At 31.6% G+C, this 15,292-nt stretch overlaps 2 protein-coding genes across 2 annotated transcripts; both read right to left on the bottom strand.

Annotated features, from left to right (window-relative positions):
• Nucleotides 1-7,879: 7,879 nt before the first annotated feature.
• HELRODRAFT_160083 (hypothetical protein) lies at nucleotides 7,880-8,263 on the bottom strand (the record flags this gene model as incomplete). The annotated part of the gene is made up of 1 exon (XM_009017099.1): nucleotides 7,880-8,263. The coding sequence occupies one exon, from the start codon at nucleotides 8,261-8,263 to the stop codon at nucleotides 7,880-7,882; it is 384 nt and encodes a 127-aa protein (XP_009015347.1).
• A 267-nt stretch (nucleotides 8,264-8,530) lies between these two features.
• HELRODRAFT_160082 (hypothetical protein) lies at nucleotides 8,531-9,001 on the bottom strand (the record flags this gene model as incomplete). The annotated part of the gene is made up of 2 exons (XM_009017098.1): nucleotides 8,531-8,934; nucleotides 8,986-9,001. 2 exons carry the CDS (start codon nucleotides 8,999-9,001, stop codon nucleotides 8,531-8,533), a joined length of 420 nt encoding a protein of 139 aa, XP_009015346.1.
• Nucleotides 9,002-15,292: the final 6,291 nt, after the last annotated feature.

Raw genomic sequence — 15,292 nt, 5'->3', positions numbered from 1 at the left:
TCAAATCTGAGGAGTTCATGAAAACAAAAATGAACATGAGGAAGTGAAATTTCCTTACAGATCAGCAGTTGGTGCATTGATGTACTTGATGACGGGAACAAGACCAGATATTGCATATGCAGTTGGAGTAGCATCCAGAAGTTTGGAGAAACCCAGCAAGTCCAATGTAGCACAAGTCAAGCAAATTTTCAGATATTTGCAAGGCACAGCTGATGTCGGTATTGTTTACAAGTCTGGTCAAAACAATACACTTATAGCCTACAGTGATGCAGATCATGGAGAAGATAAATCTAGTGGAAGATCGACATCAGGTGTAATCTGTATGTTTGGAGGAAGCGTGATCAGTTGGTTTAGCCAACGTCAACCCTCAGTTGCGATTTCAACTACTGAAGCAGAAATCGTTGCCGCAAGTGAAGCAGCTCGTGAAGTGATATGGCTCAAACGATTGTTGAACGACATCGTAGATCTAAAGAAAAAGCCAGAAATTTTTATCGACAATGAAGCAGCAATTCGTTTAGCACACAATCCAGAAATTCACAGAAAGACAAAACACATCCACATTTAGACATTCTTTGTCAGAAGAAAAGGTGGCAGAAGAAGAATTTTCAGTGAACGAGGTGGGACAGAACTTTCAAGTACTGATGCTCTTACCAAACCCATGGTTAGACCAAAGCCAAAAAATCTGGAGTGTGGCATGGGTCTTTCAGACATTTAGGGTTAGGTCATCTTAAGTTTTAAATAAAAATGAAAAGTGTTATGTTTTATATTAAAACATTTATGATTATAATATACATTTATTTTCTTTGGACCAAAACGTCTTTGCTTTTGTTGGTACTTTAATTTTTCCTTTTTCTGTGATTCCGGTGGATAATAAACAAGTCGGGATCGTTGCTTAGTTATTTTCTCTCTTTTAATGTCTTTCAATATTATATCAATTAATTAAACGATCTACGTGACAAGAAATTTAACAATCTAAACTATAAATTAAGTTAATTTTTAGAATTTTGATATTTTTTAGATAGTATTAAGTACTTGGAAAATCAATCTGCTCCTGAATGTTTTCAGTCCTAATGAAACAATTCATATAAAACTTTTCAATTTTATCAAAAGCCTCACTAGATGTATTTCTATTCACATCAAGCTTCCTGAAAATATTCACATCAGGCTTCCTGAAAATATTCACATCTGGTAACACAAAATTGCCTCATCAGAGTTGATGACATTACCTAAATTATCTGGGTAAAGACCACATTTTGCCAAATATCTCTTCATTATATATTTGAATTGATATACCGTTGGATTGTTATTCCAGCCACCTAAAATTATTATCACAAAACAAATGCATTCAGCAAGATACAAAAATAATTAGATTCAATGCATACCACTTCTGCGGACAGCATTAAAAATAATTCTAAGTGGTCTTGGGACAACTTGTACGTTAATAAATATTTTTGATCCTCCAAGAAATTTTCAGCAATTTTTATAATTGAGTTAAAAAACCTGCTAAACATCTTCTTCAAAAAAAGGTGGTGGTATGCGTTTTTCTTTTCTTGTTATAATTTATTATTACATTCTTTTTGTGTTTTCATACATTTTTATTAAAGTTAAAACTTATCTACATATATAAAAATCAATTGCTGTTTGTTAGTCTCGCTAAAACTCGAGAACGGGTGAACGGATTTATCTTGTTTTGGTCTTGAAATGTTCGTGGAGGTCTAAGGGAAGGTTTAAAAGGTGAGAAAAATTCAAATAATTGCCTGGAAAACTCTAAAAACAGTCCTCTTCTTTTTTACAAATAAACGTTTTCTAAATAAAATTTAGAGTCAATTTGAACTTCATTGATATTCAATAAATTTCAACTAATATGTCATTCCATCCTGTCGCACTTTAGAACACGGGAAAAAAGTATTACGACATTGTGTTACGATATCTATGATTGCACGAGAACTTTCTTTACTTTGTTGATCCTTTGTAACAGTGACATTCAGAGCAATGTGCTCTCTTTTTGGATATTTTGTGATTGTGATACTTTACTGCTAAATGAGCGAGAAATCTTCTCACTTTGATTATTTATAATTTACGATGTCGAGAAGAAGACTTAGGTCGTCGCAATCAATAAAATGTCAGATGAGCTACTTCACGTGCTAACAGCTTTGATGACCAGAGAGAGACAAATCAAGAAAATAGTCGTATTGCTATGTCGGAATTTCGATATTTAGTGAGTGACAATGAAGTAGATGGGCTAAAAATGCAACAAGTTTGTGCACATTAAACACAACAACAGCAAGCACGACATAATGAAATTGAGCGAATCCGCAGACCAGGATGACGTAGTCAATTATCCCACAGAATTTTTGAATTCACTGGAATTGACTGAAATACCACCTCACAATTTGCAGTTAAAAAAAGGGCAAGTTGTCATTATGCTGCGTAACATTAATCAATCTCGACTGTGCAATGGAACAAGACTGGCTGTGAAAAAGCTGGTGAATAACGTCATTGAGGCAACAGTCATAAAAGGAAAATACAAAGGAGAGGATGTCTTGATCCCGCGGATACGGATGATTCCAACGGATTTACCATTCAATTTTAAACGATTAAATTAAACAATTTCCAGTACATCTGGCTTTTGCGATGACCATAAACAAACCGTAAGGACAGTTGTTAAAAGTTTGCTGAATCAATTAGGGGTTTCCCTGTTTCGCTTATGGGCAATTATACGTCGTGTGTTCGTGCGTCGAAAAAAAGCTTTAAATTGGTTAACAAACTGCTTCATAGCAGTCTGCGTCTGTCAATATCAAATTTGAACTTAATAAATAGCCAGTATTTCAGGAAAACTCAATTCTGTAAGTAAGCAACATTATGTGTTGAAAATAATAATAAAACTTCATGCTACATTCAAAATATGCTTTTTTATTAAATACGGATTCGTTTTGTTTGTTTTAAAATTATTTTATACAAAAGTTTAGGTCTTATTTATCGATTGAGCTAGTTATTTGCTATCGAGCTAATAAGCTAATAAGATTGAGCTATCGGCTAAACTAGTATTAATTTGTTGTAAAACACTACAGTTTATTGTACTGTACAACGTATTATATATAGTTAAAATTTAAACGCTTGTTAATCTCTACTATTCACAATTATAGTTATCACAATCCTTTTTTTAATTAAAATATTTAAATTTTACTTTTTGCTGCAATTGCATTAGTATTTGTTTATTTCGAACCAAAATAAAAAATAGTTAATTTTTTGTCATACAAATGTTCACGCGTTAAAACAATATAGCTCAATTACTGTGCAATGCATATTAATGCATGTTAGTCATTAAACGAATCAACATTTTTATTAAATAACAGTCTAGTTTGGACGAACAGGGCTGGTTTGGCAAAGCTTCTAGGAGCCTAAAGCAGATAAATAACTTTAGCAATCGAAAGCAGTAAATGCACTGCTGAAATTTTAAAAAAGTCAGTGATAACATTAAAAAATTAAAATTCACAGATTGCATGAATTACTTGGTACGAATATATGCTTTGTAGGGTTAACCGAAAATGGTCCCAAAGACAACGATGAGTTTTTACAAAACCTACAAAGCATAATAACATGCAACAACAATGCTTTAGCCAAGTGATTGCTTGATAACAAAACAGCCATCCGGAGAAACAAAGACGATATCCTAAAATTACTGCAAAACAATATAACTGAAATACAATGTTTGTTGCAGCAAGTAGATAACACTGATGTCATCGACGAAGCACAATGGCAAGCCACTCACTCAGGCATCAAATAGCGAAAGTGTTGCTGGCACGAGGTATAGATATTAGAGCCCCAAGCAGAGAAGATTTTTCCAAACCGCAACCACCCGCATCCGCAGAGTTAACGTCCACAACCGCCCGCATCCGCAGAGTTCACGCCCGCAACCGCCCGCATCCGCACTGCTCATTATCCGCATCCACACCGCACCCACGAAAAGGCAACCTAAATCGGCCGTCTTAATCTAATGATTAAAACTAGAGAGCAATTTATTTACAATATAATTATAATCAGAAAAATTATAAGAGAAATATTTAATAAATTTACCACGAGCACAAAATGAACGACGAAGGGGAACTTAAACAAGCTATTATTTAGTATTTATGAAGATGTTATGTTATATATATATACACATGTATCTATATGTTACTATATATAAATATATAAATATATATATATATTTACAATATTCTATAAATTCTACCGAATGTTTGGCGTTGATATGTTTGTAGTTCGTTTTTTCGATTTTTCTCACTAAAGTTTTTTGGAGAACGTTTAGTTTATTAATATTCAAAATAAACTTATAAACGAACTACAAACATATTAACGCCAAACATTCGGTAGAATTTATAGAATATTGTAAAAATTATGGTCCAACCAACCAAATTACCAACATATATAATATATATAAGTTTGCTTTATTAATCTAAGTAGAAAAATTAAATTCCAGGATCGTTTACAAAGCCAACCATAATAAAATATAACTACGTGCTATTTGCGTTTATATATAAGATAATACCAAAGTAATGAAATATAATTTACAAGCACAGAATAGAAATACATAGATAATTATATGAAATATAATTTACATCTCTCTCCCTCAAGTCACTTTTTGAGGTACAGAAAGTGACAATTTATTAATGTGAAAAAAATGTGATTCCTTCTTCTTCTTTCCGCAGTCTACTTCGAAGATAGACGGTGAAATCTTGCTAAGAATTTTAAATGGACCAACTCTTATTCTGTTCATTTTACCTCTATTAAGTTTACTCCCATTCTGGATATAGACTTGATTGCCCACTTCAAATTCATACTGTTGACGATTTTTGTCAACCCTTTTCTTATTAATTTCAAAATTTTGCATAGAATTTCGACTGGTTTGTATTCTATCTGCAGCTAAATCGCTTTCCGGTAAGTCATATGGAGTGATAGTTGACTTTATGCCGTATAATAGGTATTCCGGTACAAATTTCGTGGAACTATGAATTGTCCGATTGTATTCTTTGACACATTCGTCTGCAATAACGAACCATGCCTGTTTTTCTTCACTGTTAAGTTTACATCTTATTCTGTTTACAAGTGTTTGGTTTAGTCTTTCATTTAGTCCATTTGATTGAGGGCAATCTACGCATGTAAAAACCACTTGAATATTCATCTTGTTTAGATACTGCTTTAGTTCTGTAGAATTAATTCCGGTGTACTGGTATATTATTTTTCTTGGCAATCGGGTCAATTAACTTTATGAAATCTGCTGCGCATTGGCTTTTTGTAGTGGGGATCCAAGCATATCTACTAAAATGATCTACCAAAATATGCATATATTTCTTTGGTGACCTATTACCGGCAAATCCACAAACTGTGTCAATGGACATAATTTGGTATGGTTCTGTCGCGGGTCCTAGTTTTAACATTAATCCGATGATTCTATTTCTTCTAGTTTTGTTCTTTAAGCATATAGTGCAACTTTTACAAAATTTTTCAATTAGTTGATCAAAGTTTTTGAAATAATAAAATAGTCTTATTTTCTCTTTCAATGTTCCAGCTCCGATATGTCTATAATATTCATGTACCTTTTTTATTATTCTTAAACCAAATTTATCAGAAACAAATATCCTTGATTTGTCCTTCAATTTTTTGTAAATAATACCATGGCGTTTTTCAATCTTCTTGGTACTCTTTAATTCAGTCATGTTATCATTTTGATCCTGAAGAATTTCAGGTCTTTCAATTAAATTTACAACTTGGATTGCATCTTCATTTTTAAAATATGGTTATAACCGTGCTACCGAACGCACTAGATTCTAGCGTATTCTAGAATGTTCTAGTGACTGGAACGTTCTAGAGTATGCTGGAATCGGACCATCGGGAAGAATCTAGAAACGACGCTTGCGAAGAGTATATAAGCGCACGTCGCAAGATATTTGTGATTAGTGATATTCGTGATTAGTGATATTCGTGATTAGTGATATTCGTGATTAGTGATATTCGTGATTAGTGATATTCGTGATTAGTGATATTCGTGATTAGTGAAATTCGTGATTTTGTGAATAGCGATTCGGTGAATTATTTAAAGCGATATTTGATTTGTTTGTTGACGTTGTCATAGCGATAGATTTTGAAAGATTTAAAAGTTAATTGTTGCGTTAGTGCGAATTTACTGGAAATAAATGATTAGTTGATTTTTTCTGTAAATAAAGTTTAATAACTAATAATAGTTGATTTCTTCTGTAAATAAAGTTTAATAACTGTTTGGAGTATTTTATTCAATCGAAGATTGAATCCGTCGCATCGTAAACCGGTCGACAGCGAGTATTATAACAATATTCTAATACTGGTGATCGAGAAAGTAAATCAGCCATAATATTTTCCTTTCCTTTCTTATAAATAATTTTAAAGTGGAATTGAGACAAATAGTGCACTAAATCGCCCAATATTTCATCTGTTCTACTTTTAGTTTTTAGATTTTCTAGAGGTTTGTGGTCACTACAAACAACAAATTCACGACCAATCAAATAATATTGCCAGTATTTTATTGCGTCTTTGATAGCTTTGCATTCAAGATGGATGATGTCCATTTTCTTTTCTTTTTCTGATAATTTTCTTGAGAAGTATGCGACAGGATGTAACATACCATCAGGATGTAGTTGTTTCAAAGTAGCTCCCATTCCTTTATAACTGGCATCAGTTTCAATATAAGTGTCTTTGGCTTTATCGTAAATGGTTAAGATTGGCTGAGAACATAAATATTCTTTTATCAAGTTGAAAGAATTTTCAAAATCTTGGGACCAATGAAACCTAACATTTTTTTCAAAAGCTTATGCAGTGGTTCAAATTTTTGAGCACTATTTTCGATTTATTTAAGGTTAATAGATCCTAACACACTTCTAACTCCTGTTTTATCTGTTGGTCTCTTAAGATTCTTGATGGCGATTAAATTTTCTTACTTTATTTTCTTGAATAAAATTTCCATGATATTTAATGGTTTTAGCAGCGAAATTACATTTTCCTAATTTTAATTTAAAACCTTCTGTGATAGTTTGTAGAATTTTTTCAATGTGAATAATTTGTTTTTCCCAAGAGCGTGAAAATATAAGTATGTCACCGATATAGTTAATCCAAAAATTGTCCAGATTATTTCTTCTTATGATATTGGATAGAATACGTTGAAAAATTGCTGGAGAATTTTTAAGACCAAAGGGTAAAACTTTAAACATGAATTTTCCATACTCAATGATAAATGAAGTTTTTTCTCTATCTTCCTTTTTTAATAATATACACCAAAATGCAGAATTTATATCAAGTACAGTGAAATATTTGCAATTTGGTACTTTATCTATGACATCATTAATAGTATGGAATGGATAGCATTCAGGAACTACTAATTTATTTAATCGTCTGAAATCAATGCAAAGTCTTGTCCGACGACCATCATCTTTTTTAAAAGCAAGAGTTACTGACGAGGTATAAGGGGATTCCGATTCTTCAATTAAATCAGCTTCTAATAACTTCTTGACTTGGGTCTTGATTTCCTCTTCATCAACCATGGAACATTTATATGGTCTTGCTGTTACATATTCATCTCCGGTTAATTTTATTTCTGCTTCTTTAGACTTCACTTTTCCTACATCATATTTATCTTTTGCAAACATATGTTTGTACTTGTTTATTGAATTTAAAATATCTTTTCTTCTATTTTCATCTTCAATGTGGTCTAAATTTTCACAAATTGTATTATTCATATTTTCGTTAAAATTGACTTCTGAAATTTTAATTAAATTATTTTTTTCTGCCTTTTGTAGATTAAATTGGTTGTCAGTCAGTTCATCTGATTTAACCATGTTGTGATTGTTATTCATCTTATCTCTTTCTTCTCTGACCTGATAAAATTTGATCTAATATTTTCTTTATTTAGAGTGTTATTTTCATATCTTTGATTTTTTTTATTTAGAGTATTATTTGTCTTTGCTTCTACTTTGTATTTTGGTACCAAAATTTCTTTGTATACATTTTCATATCTCTGTTTGTGTTGATAAAGTTGCTTTGTCTTGACATCCGTATTGTATGGTATTTCATTACTTAAAAATTTATTGTCATATTTCGGCTTGATGTTAGAAACGCATTCATCAATTTTTGTTAGTTCTTTGAACAGTTTCTCAATGGTCGTTATTTCTTCTTTATCAAGTTGGTTTTGTATTTCTACAGGAAGGCCCATAACGATCATGTTTATTCTCGACATTTCAATTTCTAAACATAGGTTTTCGTTTGCTAAGGCATAGTCTATTAAAGAACCACCTAAATATTTGTAAATATATGCTGTTCTTATTTTTTTCAACTTCTATCTGCAAAAATGGTCAGAAAGGACTTTCTCCAATCTGACCAATTAGTTTAGCTGATCTTTTTTAAATTTGATTCGTACCAATCATTCGGTGACCCAGATAAAAAGAAGCGTAATGCTTCTATGACATTAGTAGGATTTAGTATTTTATGCCTTCTACATTCATTTTCAAATTTCTCTTTCTGTAGGGTTTTGCTTTTTGTTGAATTTTTCCAGAATAAATTTTTTTTCAACGTCTTGCAGCTTAAAGTTATCACTCAGACTTAGCTTAGCTTCTAATTCCTTAATTCGTTCATTAAAAAAATTGTCATCTGATTCATCTCTATGTTTATTATCAATAATTTTTTCTTCTAACATATTATCTAAAAAACATAGATTTTCGTCTTCGTCGTAATATTCCTTTCTCAATTCATCATCGAGTTTGATCCAAATTGTACGATAACCGTTGATAGGTTTGATAGAATCAATTGTATTGATTATTGCTCGCTTCGTAGATAGAGCTTCGTGCAAACTTAAATCTTTCTTCTCATCAGGTAGGACATACCATGTTTCTTTATTTTCCGATATGCCCGCTAATTCAAATTCGTCATTATTTCTTTTAATAATATGAAAATACAACTAACTTGTTTTTGAAGCCATCTTCTTTTTGGAATTTAATTTATAAGTTTGCTTTCGAATAACCTGATTTATTAATCTAAGTAGAAAAATTAAATTCCAGGGTCGTTTATAAAGCCAACAATAATAAAATATAACCACGTGCTATTTGCATTTATATATAAGATAATACCAAAGTAATGAAACATAATTTACAAGCACAGAATAGAAATACATAGATAATTATATAAAATATAATTTACATATATATATATATATATATATATATATTATATAATAACATATATATATATATATATATATATATATATTGGATTAAGACTATCAGAAATGCAATTATTGATGAAAATCACTGCATGTTCGACGTTAGTTAACTTCATGTTTAACTTTTCGAATTTTTTAACGGTTGATCGTTAATCATTCTCAAGTTTCTTGAGTTCAAAACTAAAACTTTTTTTGTTTAAAGTGTCTCTACTTTATTTTGTGGATTCCTTGTTTGTTCAATGATAGATACACTTCACACATACGTTTTGTGTAATACAAATATGCACACACATTTACATATACATGCATGTATATATGTGTATGTATAGACATGTATATATTGAAACAATTTTCTTTATTCAAATCTACTGAAGTAATTAGTAGAAGCTGCTTGCTTGGCTTTATCAACGTGGAACCCAGAGAGACTTAGCCATGCTCTTTAAATGCACATACATACTCACACATGTATATATATGAAAACAAACGAAAAAAAACTTTTTATTCTGAAAATTTTTAAGCGTGTGTGGCAAAAAATTAACAAACAACATTGGGAAAAGTATGACTTAAGTACGCGAACTGCCGAAGCAGATGGATAGCCAGGACTGTGGAATTTTCATCTACATGGTCATGCTCACGTTAGATAAAAGCAAACCGATTGAATAAAATTTGATCCAATAAAATTTAGTTAAAACATATTTGATGATGTGATTGCTTATTCCGATGACATGACAAATGAATGTTTATTTTGTTGTAATGAAAGCGCTGATAAGTTGTGGACTCGGTGTCAAAACTGTTTCATTGAAAATGTACCCTTATCACATGCAGTGATTAGACTAAAGTGTTGTATAGTTGTAATGTTTGTCTGTCTTTACTAGGTCAAATATAATTGATAATTAATGTTGAGCTCTCTTGGTAGGCCACGTTCCATTTAATTGACTAAGCCTACTTCAGGCAGCTCTCCAGGTAGGTCACGCTCCTTTTAATTGAATGAGCCTGCTTCAGGCAGCTCCATAAGTAGGTCGTGTTCCTTTTACTTGAATGAGCATGCTTCTGGTAGCTCTCTAAATAGGTCGCGTTCCTTTTAATTGAATGAGCCTGCTTCAAGCAGCTCTCTAGGTAAGTTGCGTTTTTTTTTAATTTGAGTTAACAATTTGGTAGACTTGTTTTAGGCGGTTCTGTAGGTAGGTGGAATTCGTTTCATTTAATTGAATCTGTAAAATTAAAATAAACAATTACAAAATCTATTTTAATTTCTCTCTCTCTCTCAATAAAACGACACAAATGGCGATGTCATTACTCGTTGTGACGTAGTTACCGGTGGAGGGGCGATTTCTCCATTCAAGTTTTATCAATTTCCGAGAAGTAGTTTTTCTGTAAAAAATTTTGCAAAAAACATGGAAAATTGTTTTTAATGAATAAAAATTTAACTTAACATCTAGGGCATGTCAGTTTTCAAGATTGCAATAATAATGACGTTATGAATATATGGGTTAAGCTTGAATTAATTCTGAAAAGTAGTTTTTTATTCTAGCCAAGAATTTTTTCAGCCAAAGACTAAAATAACTTCTTTGCTGGTAAGCTATTATCATTTGTTAGTATGTTGCGGTATTAACCCCTGTTTGAAAGTTGTGCATTTAACCATTGTTAGTAAGTATTACCTACCTTTACTTATAATATGCAATTAACCTTAGTAAGTATTACCTACCCTTACTTATAATATGCAATTAACCTTTGTTAGAAAGTTGTGATAATTACTAAGGTTGCGAGCTATTTGAAATCCTTGGTTAAAAAAATTTTTGGTTAGAATTTATTCTTACCAACAATTTTAAATTGTATTTATTAAAAAACGTTTCAGAATTAATTCAAATTTTGCTGATATACTCATAGCTCAATTATTATTATTGCCTTAAGAACTGACAAACCCGAGTTTAAACACCAATTTAGGGCAATTACTTATTTTAGTACAGGTCGGAAATTCTCATCCTTTATATACACACGTACTTTTGGATTCAAGTCGACTCACTATTTTCTTTATTCGGCAGAGTAACAGTACGTCTCTATCGACCAAAATTTATTTCTGTATATTACTTAAAATCATCTTAGTTTGCAATATTGTCTACTGAGATAGTAATTGTATTAAGTTGGTGTTTAATTTTTGGCTACTGATGAGTCCTATAAGGGACGAAACGCGTCTAGCCTAGAACGATTTTGATCGTGGTGAGAGATGGTGTACTTTATGTACTCGTACTGGCCAACCGTACTTGCGGGAGCAGGTCGAAAATTTTTACCCCCCCACCACACACCCATATATATATATATATATATATATATATATATATATATATATATATATATATATATATATACAATTCAATTATTTTGCTGAATAAAGCTATTTTTGAATTGAATTTTGAATATATATATATATATATATATATATATATATATATATATATATATATATTTATATATATATATGCAGTGATTTATGAAATCTACCGAATTTTTAGCGTTGGATAGTTTTTTATTACATTTTTCAATAAAATATTCTTATTAATAAATACTATCCAACGCTAAAAATTTGGTACATTTCATATATTACTGCATTAATTATGACCTTATATTATATTATATAAATGAATGTTTTTGTTTTGCAAAATTTAATAAACTCATCGAGTTAGTGTAGAGTTAAAAATCTTGTTAATTTTTTCAGCAACAACATCTAAAATAATGACAGTGGTGGATGATAAAAATAATTATCTATTCAAGGTATAAATTAAAAAAAAGAAAACGCAATTATTTAAAAGGTTTTTTATGACGAAGTGTGAACATTAGAAAGAGCAGCGTTTTTTTTAGCTGAAAATTATAGTTTCCCAGTTTTTCATAGTAATCAAATGATTTTGTTTAAACAAAAAATTACTTTCAAATAACATTTATTTAGTTTAATAAATTTTAAAATAATCGATTGAAAGATTTTAGATTGATACACTTCCTGTACAATTAATTTACGAATAAATATTGATCACTATGAATTAAAAACTAAAAGGTTAGGTACATCTTTTTAATTTTGCACCAATCGAAACAATTTAGTCAAATCTAATTATCATAATACCTATAAATAAAATTGTTTGGTCGAGAATCTTAATTGCTGTTATTTTAAAGTGATATTGTTTGTAGCCAAACTGTAGTTAGAGTTCAACACAAATCAATAACTCTGACTGTTACTGCACAGCAATGCAATTCAAATGAATTTCTACAAACTGACTCTGAACATATCTTAATTCAAATTTGTTAACCGAGAAAACATTGCTTCATTCAAACAAGACCATCATGTAACAACGTGACTAGATGGCATGTTATAACAAAAACTGAGTTCTATTGTATCTTTGTTCCCATTTTTACTGCTTATCTTGACTTTGATGACGTTTCATATGGCAAATCAATTTTTTTAGTCAATGATAACATATAACCGTCAACAAGTATATTTGCTGAAGGCGCTAGTGTCGCTACTAGAATAAATAATAATTTAAAACATTCTGACAGCGAGATATCTGGTACGTTCAAGAGGCGTCGACAGAAGGGGGTATATAAAGACGTGCAGAATATTGGGTGTATAAAGACGTGCCTAAATTGAATAACAATTAAGGAAACTCAGAGAAAAATTCGATGTCGAAACTGAACAACAATCTGCCATACCGTAATGAACGCAAAAATAGAAAACCAGATTGAACAGAAATTTGATCAAAAATTTATTGGGCTATCTCGCGAAATGGATCAACTTACACAAGGAATACTAGCTGACAAATGCAACCTCAATGATACCGTTGCTTGCAGTATTACATTCGAATCTGACGAAAAGCTGCGCCAATATTGTTAAGAATGTTCGTGTCAAAGAATGGTTGTAGAACAGAAGGGTCAAGTTTGTGGTGTGGCAAAATACTGAAATTGCGACGAAAAAGACATTTACGAAGAGATTGTAAACAACGTCTTGGAGACAATTACTGTCGTCATTGTGCAGCAACATGGCGTAAACAAGAAGGCGGGTTAGTAGATTTGACATCCCAGTACTGTGAATAAAATCTTTAGGCTGCATCAAAGTAAAGAAACCTTGTACAACAATGCAGATGCCCATACTTATTGACTGGTTTACCAGGTTGCAAATACTGCAGTTGACTGAAAGAGAAAGCGCAAGAAGATGTACGAAAAATAACGATAACGGCAAATTTAACTTGTCGACAAAAAAAATTAAAATTTTTAACAACGATTTTCACTTATTTTCCACCAAAGATCCAACGTCTGACACCAATGTCTGATTGATAACAGGTTCGTTTAATCACAGTGAAAAAAAAGGTAATATATTCTCAAGTTATCAATTTATTTATTTACAAAACAAACAATAATTAATTAATTAATCAAAAATCAACGTTAATTAATTTTACTGATAAAAGTTAATGTTCACAATCAATATAACGTTCAGAAACTCGCTTTTCGGATAAAAATTCACTGATGTCATTATTGTTATAATTTTAAGTGGCACGGGCATAGCCCCTTGCCAAACAAAAACATAAAAATAAAAATTTATCAGATAAAATTAGCAAAAACAGTAACAACAGAATTGAACTGAATGTAAACACGTGAACCTATGAGAACGTACGCAAAAACCAAATGATGATAAATCAATCGCTAAATGACAAATGACTCCGAGATCTGAAACTTTTTTAACCACCGGCAGATGAAGAGGTCCGTTACCATCCAAAATGGTGAAGGGTAAACACGGTTTGTTGGAGCAAATTTTTAACAACTAGCATATATCTGTGTTTTACTTCAATTCCCAATTATTGGACCAAACTAGCCAATATCGCGCATAAAACTGTTTTTTCCTCTTTACTCTTCAAAACTCTGGAGATTTTTGAATTATCTGCAAAAAGTAGGATATTGTCACATATAGACAAAATGTCATTAATATAAATAAGAAAAAGCAAACGGGCTCAAAACCCCACCCTGAGGGACCCCACTCAAAACCGGGTTTGGCTCTGTAAGGCATCGTCAAGTTTGACCTGAAAAGTTATGTTGCTGAGATATTTCTTGATCCATTTAACTATCTTTCCAACCTTGCCAAACGCCTTTTCAAGATCCATATACTACGTTGACCTCGTGACCATGGTCCACTCCCTCAGTTATATCTTCGAAAAATTTTAAAAGCTGCAAAACCGCAGAACGTCCAGCGATGAAACCAAATTGATTTTTTGAAAAAAGACCTTTTTTGATAAAATATTTCATGATATAGTCCTTTATCAGTGTTTTCATGATTTTACAACTAATTGATGTGAGTGCCACAGGACGATAGTTCAGGGCCAGGTCTTTTCTTCCCTTCTTGTACAACGGTACCACATGACGTAATCTCCAATCATCGAAAACAACACTTTCTTTTAATGATCGTTAAAATAATCTGCATAGATATGTACTAATCAAACCACGCATTTCCCACAAAACTCTAGGATGTAATCCAACTGGTTCTGCAGATTTGCCAGTATTCAGTTTTTTCAATATCGCTAAAACAATAAAGTATAATAATACGTATACACGTATTACATACGTATATACGTATATACGTAGAGTCGAATATCAAATATCGCTTTCCACACTAACAACCAATCGCTTTTCAGATATCAAATATTCAACGACGACCATTCAATATCTCGCATGCCTTTATATACCCGTTTTACCAACGCTTTTCGAACGTCCCAGATACCTTACTGTCGGAAGGTTCTAGTTTCTCCTCGAACTGTATGTATTTGCAGCGACACTAGCCCCTCTAGCAAATATATTTGTGATGGTTATAACAACATATTGTTATATTATTGGTTTCAGTAGACCAATTCCTATCATCTTGTCGCTCTCTTTTTAAGATTATCAAATCAATGAGTAATTTCACCAGAAGATCGTGACAAATTGTTTTTACCTACTGGTCTCAGTTTTGTTAGAAAAGACAGTGGAACGCGTGGTGGTGGTGTGGCTTTCATAATTAATAACTTGATTCCTTTCAAAATA

Source organism: Helobdella robusta, assembly GCF_000326865.2.
Source record: "Helobdella robusta unplaced genomic scaffold HELROscaffold_2, whole genome shotgun sequence".
Classification (NCBI taxonomy): Eukaryota; Metazoa; Annelida; class Clitellata; order Rhynchobdellida; family Glossiphoniidae; genus Helobdella; species Helobdella robusta.
Note: the sequence above shows the minus strand (reverse complement) of the source record. Positions and strands in the feature narration are given on the sequence as shown.